General features: G+C 48.4%; 1 protein-coding gene across 1 annotated transcript; it reads right to left on the bottom strand.

Moving 5' to 3' along the window:
• Nucleotides 1–76: 76 nt before the first annotated feature.
• On the bottom strand, nucleotides 77–8,805 carry LOC149332788 (xaa-Arg dipeptidase-like). The gene is made up of 6 exons (XM_089557557.1): nucleotides 8,575–8,805; nucleotides 6,951–7,136; nucleotides 4,815–4,964; nucleotides 3,844–4,051; nucleotides 1,570–1,812; nucleotides 77–378 (listed from the first exon to the last, which is right to left on the bottom strand). The coding sequence occupies exons 1-6, from the start codon at nucleotides 8,803–8,805 to the stop codon at nucleotides 77–79; spliced, it is 1,320 nt and encodes a 439-aa protein (XP_089413683.1).
• Nucleotides 8,806–10,676: the final 1,871 nt, after the last annotated feature.

Below are 10,676 nucleotides of genomic sequence, written 5' to 3'. Positions count from 1 at the left end.
GTAGCACAATTATTCCAGGCTCAAGGTTTATTCGCTTCCAGTCACGGCTCAAACGAGGATAATGCTTGGCCGTTGACTACTTAACGGAAGGAGCCTGCGCATTCTTCCACATCTGGAAGTCCTTCCGCACCTGCGCCATGAGCGCAGGATCCGACATCAGGTCCAGGGCAGTGAGGGCGAGGGCTTTGGCCGTGCACAGAGTGGCCTTCTGGGCGTCTTCAGCGCCTGCGGCCTCAGCAAAAGACCGCGAGTGGGGGCGCACATTGCCCGCTGTAAACATAGGGTGCAGGGTAGGCAGGGCGTAGGACACGTTGCCAGCATCTGTAGACCCGCCCGTTCTCGCGACGATGTTCTTGGTGATGTCGAAGAACGACACCCCTGCGTACAGAAGTGGGATCAGTGGGTGGCTTCAATCTTCTCACTCATTTCATTAAAGATTGTTTTAGCAGCCAGCATAAACCTACCACGAGACATTTTTTTCTTCTGCTTTCTAATCAACTGTCTTTAAAAATATTTACCTTATTAATCTCCCAGTTATTAACACCACCAATTAAAAAAAACACATCCGCTCTGCTCCTTGGTTTCGATGGCTGTTGGCCTCCGTCACGTATGTAATAACGAACCCCTCTTTTCCATTCTCTTGTCTGCTCAATACAATGGGGCAGTTCACCACCCCCTTCCTCTCAGTCGAACCTTGCTCGCTCCGTTTTTATGCCTCGTGTATTGGGCGCACAGGCCCCTTAATGCGATACCGAACATTGCATAAGCCCTCTGAAGCAGATTTCTATTCTGTCCGTTTTACCCCAATGTCACTAACTCCACCCAGTTTCCCGTCAGTGGAGCGCGCTGTTAGTGCAATGCGCTGTCCTGCTCATACTTTCCTCACGCTTCATGCTGCGTCCACACTGGTCTCCGGAAACGGCGAGGGACGTACCAGACCCGTCAAGATAGCCACGCATGCAGTCCGTTCTATTTGGATATCTCGACTTCCAGCAGCACAGAATTATGTGCTTAGACAAACTCTATTTGATGTACTGCTTGGGGGGCGAAGCAGACAAAACAAACAGAGAAAAGCTTCCTCCAATTCTCACATTTTGTAGACTACTTTGCACAGAGTGGAAGGCTGCTAGCGACGAGCTTCCTTATTCACTTGTTTCTGTGCTAGCCGACGATCTTCTCCGCTTACGTCCATGCATAACATACCTTCGCCTCTGCAAGCACGCAGGGCCCTTTTCTATAGCCATTCTGTTCCCACCTGCGCTTCTACTCTTGGTGGTTGCGACTTATGACGTCAACACTGACAGCTCAACAAGAAGTGTAAGCCGTCGGTTCTGGTACCGTATACTGAACCGACCAATTGCAAGAAAACAAAAGAATGGACCGCAAAAGTAATCGCCACACACTACGGACCCAAGTGTTCAGCATAGCCTTCAACTTGTTCAAGGCCACCGTGAGTTCGTGATTATCAAGTTGCACGAAACCTTCTTGCCCAAAGCATTGGGCGAACTCTCCGTTCAAAACCACGGGAAAGCTTTGTGAGACATTTAGAAACCCAAACAGCATGCTTACCCATGGCTTCGGCGTGTTTCCTATACGTCTGAAGAAGCGCGTCGTTGTGGATGAGCTCCTTGTATTCCATTCCGCGTTCTATGGTGACTCGACAGCCAGTGGCCAGGGCGGCCGCCTGGAAAGCGCTCTCCGCCCGTTTGACGAGCGAGGAACGTTCCTCCTGGCTGGGGGCTCGCAACTGGTAGGTGAGCTTGCTGGACTCGGGAACCACGCTGGAGTGGGAACCTAGCTGCTTCGCCACTCCTGCGCCAATTTGAGACCGACAGGGTCCAGAAGGGTTGTTTGTCCAATATTGGGGTGGAAGAAAATTTGCTTTATGAGAGAATTACTTATTAGCTGCCACCCAAGCGCAGTCATATGGCGACGAAGGAATGCTATAAAGCTTTCACAGAAACTTCGCAGTTTTCGTCCTGGACCGAGGCCACCGTCTGACCGCGGCAGTCGCTCTCAGAATTGAGCTAAGGTCATGGTGGTGTCCGCCATTATAATCCGCCGTTGTTGTCGTTAGTAGGCGCTGTAAAAGCTTATACTTGGATAAGAACATAAGGTCGCAATATTCTAAAAGCTCCACACGCTTGGGTCTTGGGCACACCTCTCCGTGAGTCTGTTAAACCTTTCTCAGTGGTGTTGTCATCTTTGCCGCGCTATCGATTTGGCTGTCTGGTCAGGTCGACACAACTGCTCAAAGCCACATAAAGCGATGTTCCCGGTACTCGCAAAAGAAATATTCGAATATTTTCCTGCGCAATTCCTCCTTTCTTGTTCTTGTTGTTAAATTCATGCATTGAAATCACCTTCAGATCCCTACACAGCGTTAATTTCGCCCAAATCCTGCGGGTGGAAACGCGGGCATAACGCGTTCCTCGTTTCAGGACGTCGGCATTCAGCCGGCGCGATTAGGAAAGGCTCCGTAGTGCTGTGCGATGTCAGTGCCCGTTGCAGCACTCAAAATGGTCGAAATTAATCCGGAATCTTTTACTATGGCGTCTCGCACAGCACAAGTGCAAGTTCGCGGCATTAAACGCAGCTCGTCATACAATACCGCTCCTCGCAACACTCAAAGCAGCAATCAGAAATATTTAGCACAAGTTATAAACGCACTCTCGGCGTCATACAGGGTGTGTTCTGAAAGTAGTAGGACTGGTTTTTTCCTGGGCGAACGGGCGGACGAGAGGTGGTCTGCGCGTGCAGGATCGTTGAAGGGGGATATTGGGAATGCTGGGGAAAATCGGCAGTCGGCTCTCGGCCGTTGAAGAGAGGAGGTAGCTTGTACTGTGAACCCCTGTCGGAACGTCTCGTCACGCAGAATCATCGAGCGTTTACTGGATCAGCGATACGCGATCAAATTTTGAGTAAATCTTGGTAAAACGCGCAAAGAGACTCACAAAATGATTAAGAAGGTCTACGGTGACGCTTCCATGGGTAGATCAGATGTATTTTGAGTGGCACAAGCTTTTCCGAGAAGGTAAGAAAAGAGTGGAGGAAGACGACCGCTCCAGAAGCCCTTCGACCAGCAAGACCAACGAAAATGTGTAGCGAGTGAAATATTTACTTAACAGTGATCGTAGAATGAGTACCAGAATGATTGCTGATGACTAGAGCATTCCTCAAACCCAAGTTTTTGAGATCGTGACAGAAAACTTATTCATGAGGAAAGCGTGCGCGAAGTTGGTGCCGGGAGTGTTGTCAGAGGAGGAAAAGGCCAACCGGTGGATCTTCTTCATCATGTGAATGAGGACCCCGATTTTTTGGCCAGCACAATGCGGCAACGCTGCCTCAGCCCCCCTACAGTCTCGACTTGGCCCCGGAAGACTTTTTTCTATTCCCGAGAATAAAATCGACGCTCAAGGGGAAACATTACGGATCGGTAGAGGTGGTTCAACAGGCCGTGACGAGGGAGCTAAACAGCACTCCGGTCCAGGCGTTCCTGGAGGCGTACGAAAACTGTGAAACTCATTGGCAGCAGCGTGTAGGTGCGGAAGGGTGCTACCTTGATAAATTGTAATCGTTTGTACTATTCTCTTGAATAAATTTTGTTTAAAAAAATGAGTCCTACTACTTTCAGAACAGACCATGTATGCAGGATAGCCGGATGCCTGCGTCACACTATCACAGCTGCACAGCTAGCTCTCACTGTACGACTATGCGAAGGCTGCACGACTATGTCCACAGCGTGTGCGCAGCGAGTACTCGCTATGCGAAAGCTCTTTAATATTTTGATTTATCGCCAGCGTTTATGTTAATTCACGTGATCAATTCACTTCTTATGCTCACCCAATATCCTGCTGGCAGGCGTTATGTGCTGGCGAAGCAAGGAGAGGTTGACGTAGGCGGCGACTGCAGCGTCTTGGGCGTTGGGGCCCACCCACGGTGACTCACAAGCATGCGGCTCTTTTGCGTCGTACTGGACGTCCAACTTTGGTGCACAGGTGGTAGAGCATGCGTGAGGAATGGAGCAGTTAGGTGCAATGAGCAAGGGAAGCTGCAGTCAGACCCGCGTTTCTGCCTCGTTACCAAAAATGATTGCTGCATTTCTTCACGATCCTCTATCAGTCACTTCCAACTTCTCCTTCCCTCTCGACTATCTTTCCCTGCTGGGCGCTACTAAGTTCCCACCTAAAATGACTGAGTCTGTAGGGCCGGCACCTCTTTTTCCTTCACATATTATACCAAATAACGCCCTTAATAATCGTCATCGACAAAAAAAGAAGGACATTCACCTGAAAGAGGTTGCTGTAGGACGTGCGACTCGTTCCCTCGAGACTAAAACTGGCTCTTATTTACTTACAGTTGCATCAGCAAAGACCTGATGAGGGCATTGGTTGTGTTTCATTGCGAAAGCAATACTACGCCAGATGTCGCCTCTTCGCGGTACCGCAGCCTAAACTTCACGGTTGGTGGTCGATCATGTGACTACTGACGTCATACCAGAGCGAGAGATGGGGCACCAAGTCGTCTACTCAGCGCGCCGCAGCTACAACTTCGCGGCCAGTCGACCAACTGCGACCGAACAAAGGCGCGTCTAGCTAATACGGCGTCTTCGTTCACTCAAATCTTTCTCCCTTCCCTTAGGCGAGGTTCGGGTGTCCACAGAGATATGCGAGTGAGATACATTTCCTTCCCTCAAAAACCAAAAGGCGTAGAGCCGAATGGCGATGGCGTTCTGTGGACTCCCTGCAGCGTTGCAAGACGCTGCGTTCGCAATTGCCAAGGCTCAACCAAAGCTAAGCCCCTGCAGTTTTTACCTGGCGCCTTGAGTTGCAGTAGGCCTTCAGGACATCTCTGGAACTGGGATGAGCCATGAGGGCGGCGTCGACGTCCTCGAAGGCTCCTTTCTCGAGTAGCAGCACTTTTCCGCCGGCACCTTCTTCTCCGGGTGTTCCCATCACGACCAACTGGAGAATGATGAGGCAGAGGCGTTGTAGGAACTCCGTTTTTTCTAAACTTTTACTGAGAGCCCGCAGGTGCAGCTACCGTTCCAGAGTCTCGAACAGGTCTTTGCAAATCACTTGGACGCAACACTACACCTGCTTCTCAAACTGCGGCGGCTATGCGGTCGATTGGCGCACCACTTCGTCGGGACAGCTCTACTACTACTGGAGTACTGCAGTATTGGTGCCTGCGGAACGGTAAACAGGTACAATAAATAAAAAAAGAAAAAAAAATGCTCCGATTATCAAACGAAGTGGCGTGACAGATCAGCGTTAGCATTATATGTTTTACATTTTCTTTTTATTTCAGAGCACTACGGCCCTCACTTCAGGGCCATTACAGATGAAGAAATATTAAAAAAGTTCGAACACTGATAACTAACCATCAAAAAGTATGGTCATAGCACGAATGCAAGATCAGCAACGAATACCAAAGAAAGGTATGCAGAAGAACGAACGAAGGTGCTAGAAGTAACAACAAAAACCATTATAAGTACTTAATTATTTCGTTTCCTGCATTAGAATTCTAAGAAAAAAAACTTTCACACTCTTTTATTTGGTGCTGCTGCAGCGTGTTCCTAAAAGCCATTCAAGAAATTAGAACACTAAAGAAAGGAAGAGTTTCCGAAATAATGTATAGGCAATTTTTATAACGCTGCATCGCGGCATTGTGTTCAGACGTATGGTGTGTTTTAGAGGATGATGAGTGTATGTAGGATTAGGGCTATGAGTATATAGGTTTGGTTTATGTTTGGTTTATGGGGTTTTTAACGCCCTAAAGCGACTAAGGCTATGAGAGACGCCGTAGTGGAGAGCACCGGAAATTTCGTCCACCTGGGGTTCTTTAATGTGCACTGGCATCGCACAATACATGGACCTCTAGAATGTCAACTCCATCGAAATTCAGCTCCCGCGGCCGGGATCGAACTCGCGCTTTCGGGTCAGCAGCCGAGCACCGTAACAACTGAGCCACCGCGGCGGCGAGTATATAGGAAGATGAATATATGGTTGTACATTTCGCTTTTTCAGTGATCGCCTTCTAATTGAGTTGTTTCTAAATATGATTTTAATGCCGCTTTTTCGTTCCGTTGCAACCTGGGCTTCTGCTTGGTGAAGGCTCCTGGAAGCTGGAGATGGGTGGCGGGCAAAACTTCTGTAGCGTTGGGTGCGCGGCCTTTAGGTAAAGGCTTTTGGGTGGGAGATGCACATCCGGGCACTTACCGGAGGAGGGCCTTTCAGGGTCTGGAGGGTGCCCAGAAGGTGTCTCGATTCGCTAGGGGCGCTGGAGCGGAGGCTTCACACACACGCGCTCATGAGCACACACGCACACATACATAGAAATGCGCGCACGCACACCACGTATTTTCCGCCGAAAGAGGACTACATATATATGCGCACCTCAGGCAGTAAAAAGAGCGGTCATACCTTCCAACGCTCCCACAAATTATTGACGCAACCGATGACCCATCCGCTGCGCCCCGCTGCGGTGGCTTAGTGGTTACGGCGTTCGGCTGCTGGCCCGAAAGACGCGGGATCGATCCCGGCCGCGGCGGCTGAACTTCGATGGAGGCGAAATTCTTGAGTCCCGTGTACTGTGTGATGTCAGTGCACGTTAAAGAACCCCAGGTGGTCGAAATTTCCGGAGCCCTCCACTACGGCGTCCCTCATAGCCTGAGTTGCTTTGGGACGTTAAACCCAATAAACCAAACCAAACCATCTGCGGCATCCTCGTTTACAATTCCTCTGCCTGTTGTCCTCCTTTGCAGCAATGCCGGAAAACCACGTAACTTCTTAGCGTTCACCTTTCGACAGTTGTCACTTGTTCGTGGTTTTGTTTTGCACTTGATACATTGTTCATGCGTTATATATAGCACCCGAATAATAGCCTAAAGAAAGAAATAAAAGTCCAGGTTTAAAGGCGGGCTTTCCTATCTCGCATGAAGGTTGTACCTTGCCGCGGACGTTGGTGAACTTCTTCATGGCGTCCATGACGGCAATGGCAGCGCCCATGGCCGCTTCAGCGATCAGGTTGTGGCCGCATCCGTGGCCAATATCCGGAAGTGCATCGTACTCGGCCATCAGGGCCACTGTGGGTCCTGGGTGGCGGCGGAACAAAGGAGCCAGGTGGCACGGCCTCTGTTAGTATTTTATTTCGCTGCCTCCAGTCTCAAAAAGAGGACTGGCGCATCTTGCACTAGCTCAAGGATAGTTTACGTATTAGGCCTGTTTCGCGCATCCCAATATCCTATTAAAAGATTTAAACAGAAAACTTCGTCTGGTTAGGTATCACAACATCACAACGCGAACAAAGAATTCCAGTCGTGCCAATTCAAACAAGACCGAAATGACGTTTCACGGGCCATAGGAGGGCTTTTTTCTCTGTGACAGGACACAGTCTAGAGAGGCTATCCACTCTTCGTTTTGTTGGGCCCGGGGAACCTGTATGAACTCCAAAACGCCACTTCGATTCGGACTGAGTTGCTCATTTACTCAATGCTTCGTTTCCAGCCGGAGGTACTGGTATCTATGTCCATCACTAGGTCACCAAAGCGGCCAAGGAAGGGAGTCAAACAATTCTTTATGGTACCCGGCGTAGAATTGCGTTTAGATTACATGGACAACACTACTCGTTAGTAAGGGAAGAGACGAAGCAAACTAGCACAGCACGCTTAGTTCTATATGTCGCAGCACTGTACGAGTCAAATGTTCCAGTACACTACTATTTTGCATTAAAGCTTTCCATTGGGTTAGTTCGTATATCTTGAATGGTGCATTGGAGCGAAAGGAATACGGACGCGCACATTGCGTCCGTGTCACTGCCCTCGCGTCGCGGTTTCTTTGCGCTGTAATCCATTAAGGTGGCGGTTTGACTTGCTGGTAACACACGTCAAACAAAAATAGCGCAGGGGCAGAACAGGAACAAGCAAGGACACATACGAATGCTACATGCTGTAATATACATTCAAGCACTGCTTTACTGGAAGTTTCCGTACATAGGTAAGCCACATCTTTGTGTATAGACGAATTCCCCCCCCCCCCCCCCCCCCTCCTTCCCCTTCCGAACTTTGCATTCAGATAGCTGGAGCAACTGCAGCGCTGAAACATCTGCAAGCGTTCACATTGCCGTTGGCAAATAATTGCGAGCGGACGCGACGAGTAAGCCGCTTGGCCAGGCCAACTATGCTAAAATAATTACAGCTATGGTTTCTTCTCCTTTACGATAAGCGGTCAGCTGTTAAAATGCGATGGCCTAAGGGGAGTGCAAAATGGGGGAAGTTTGGAATAATTCCGGAAGAGGGCGCTACTTTAACTGCGTGGCCACCTTGAGTAGTGAGCTCTGACACTTAAAACATTGCTAATATAAAAGTATACCCTAGAAGCAGTAGTTGAAGGATATTGGTACAGAGGCCAGTGAGGATATAATATGATCTATAATATTAATATAGCTCACACCAGATAAAACATGACAAAAAGAAAGCGCGAGTTGTTAACTGGAGAATACGGTAAATGTAATAGGGCAGCTCAGCTTTTTTTTTCTACCGGGCAGTATGCGCGTCATTAGAGCGGCACGCACCCTCGGCGCCCCGGGTGCGATAGCCTCCGCCCTGAACGCCGTCTCGAGGTGGTGGCGCCTCTGAACCTTGAAGCCCCACTTTTCCAGGAAGCCGGTGAGCAGGTGGTGCGCCTTCCTCTCCTTCAGCGCCAGTTCGGGGTGGCTCCAGAGGCACATGCTCAGCTGCCACAGCTCAGCGGCATTGGCCTCGACGGTGTCCTCGACGACCGAAGAATACTCCGAGGTGGCCATGAGTGAGATCTGGATGAAAACATGTGCCACCAGGTACAAAAAAAAAATAATAAAACCCTAATGACTATTTGTCCGGGTCTCAAAATAAAGGTAGCGTTACCTTTGATGCGTTCGGGGACGTATCAGTCTAACAGTCCTTCTGTTTGCACGTCCAAGATTACTGGGTTCTTCTTGAATACGGCAGCGTAGACTATTGTTAACCTTCAAGATAGCGGTTAAGATAGAGACTTTGAGCTTACCATGTTTTGGAAGTTAGGACGCCGTAAATACCCTCTTCCCCACAAGACTCTCACAAGACACTAGGCAACTACATGGAGAGGGCTAGAAACAAACTCATACCCAAGTCGCTACATATACTTGGCCCACGCAATATCCCAGGTAGCACACGGCAGCGGGCCAATATTGGAAATCCACTGGCAAAGCATGGCCCTAACTAGGCCCAGAGTTGCCAGTGAGCATCCGATATTGGTTGTGCCAATCCTTAGCACATCCAACAATGGCCCTGGTTGTCCATCACTTTACCAGTATTGGCTGAGCCGTAATTAGATCCTGGCTATCATGGGCCAGGTTAGCCAGGATTGCCCCACTGTTTGCCATTGCTGGCTGTGCCATCATCGAATCCTGGCTATCATGGGCCATGTTAGCCAGTGTTGTTCCACTCTTTGCCAGAATTGGCTATGCCATTTCCGGGAGCTGGCTATATTGGCCTAGGATTGCCACCGCTTATCCAGTGTTCAAAGTATACTGGCAAACGTTGGTAAACATTGTGTCATCCATTAAAATGGGTTCAAAATTATTTTTATTGTCGAGTACCATATCGGCAGTTCATAATTTTCGAACACGCTAAAACATGCGAGTTCAAAGATTTGGTTTTATTTATTATTATATTTTAACCGAACACTTTTGCAGTTTGTGAGCAAAGCTACCCATGATTCCGTTAGAAAAGCTGCACTCTGGTTGCGCAGTGAGCAGCAATAATACGTTTAGGAGAATTGCGATCGAAGTCCTGTTGATCAGAATTAACGTTCTGATTACACCCGACACGCCTTCAACAAAAATTGTCAACAGGTGCCTTCAACAAAAATGAAATAAGTTTCATTTGATTAAATTTTTGGAATAAAAAAAATCACTTTTTTTTATTCGCTCTAGGAATTCACTGCCGCAGTGCGCAGCTGGTGTCTGCTTCAGGGAGATCGCGATACAAACGTAATAGATTAGCGCAAGTGCATTCGCTAAACCGAAATTGTGCTCAGTTTTGGCAACGTCCAGAAACGAAGCAGTCGCCTCGTAATTTCGAATTATGCGTTGCGCTCGTGAAATATTAGGCGGGTGCTTCATAAACGCACGCGGACACGTGCTAAGCGATTCCTACGCTTCCCTACGTCTTGCCCTGTGACTGCGCCTTTCCCGTGTTTTCTGATTTGCTATTTCCTTTCTTTTCTGCAAATCGTTGTGTTGGAAATTGTTGTTTTTGACCATTTTATTCTACTGTTGCGTAATTTGCATTGGGGGCTATATAGCTCTTGCTCACGTCTTTGCATATTTACTCACAGGTTTTTTTTTTTCTTTCGAACATCACCTTTATTGATGAAAACCATCGAAAGTAGTTGCGAACCACAATTCAACATGCCTTTGCTTTTGCTTTTTTTGCGCGAAACTTCCACCCCAACAAACAATTTGAGGATTCTTCGACGACCACTGAATAAATGGAGTGACAACTGGCGTTAGACGCATGTTAACCTAGCTTGTTTGGCGCATGTACGGTACATGAAACTATGAAAGAGCGCGCATTCTGCTTGGATATTTTTTTTGCTTTATATTTTTGTTATGTGGTAACATTTTAAGCTATCTTGAACTAACAGAAGCCACAT

The sequence above is a fragment of the Amblyomma mixtum genome, chromosome 8, assembly GCF_055824585.1.
Source record: "Amblyomma mixtum isolate Tamu chromosome 8, ASM5582458v1, whole genome shotgun sequence".
Lineage (NCBI taxonomy): Eukaryota > Metazoa > Arthropoda > Arachnida > Ixodida > Ixodidae > Amblyomma > Amblyomma mixtum.
Note: the sequence above shows the minus strand (reverse complement) of the source record. Positions and strands in the feature narration are given on the sequence as shown.

What these genes read in the sequence shown, in the direction of transcription:
- LOC149332788 (XM_089557557.1), bottom strand. Translation starts at nt 8,805, where the DNA reads ATGGCCACCTCGGAGTATTCTTCGGTCGTCGAGGACACCGTCGAGGCC. An exon ending in TCACCAACGTCCGCGGCAAG is followed by an intron (nt 4,965 to 6,950) that starts GTACAACCTTCA and finishes ATCATTCTCCAG; the next exon opens with TTGGTCGTGATGGGAACACC. An exon ending in GAAACACGCCGAAGCCATGG is followed by an intron (nt 379 to 1,569) that starts GTAAGCATGCTG and finishes TTCTGTACGCAG; the next exon opens with GGGTGTCGTTCTTCGACATC.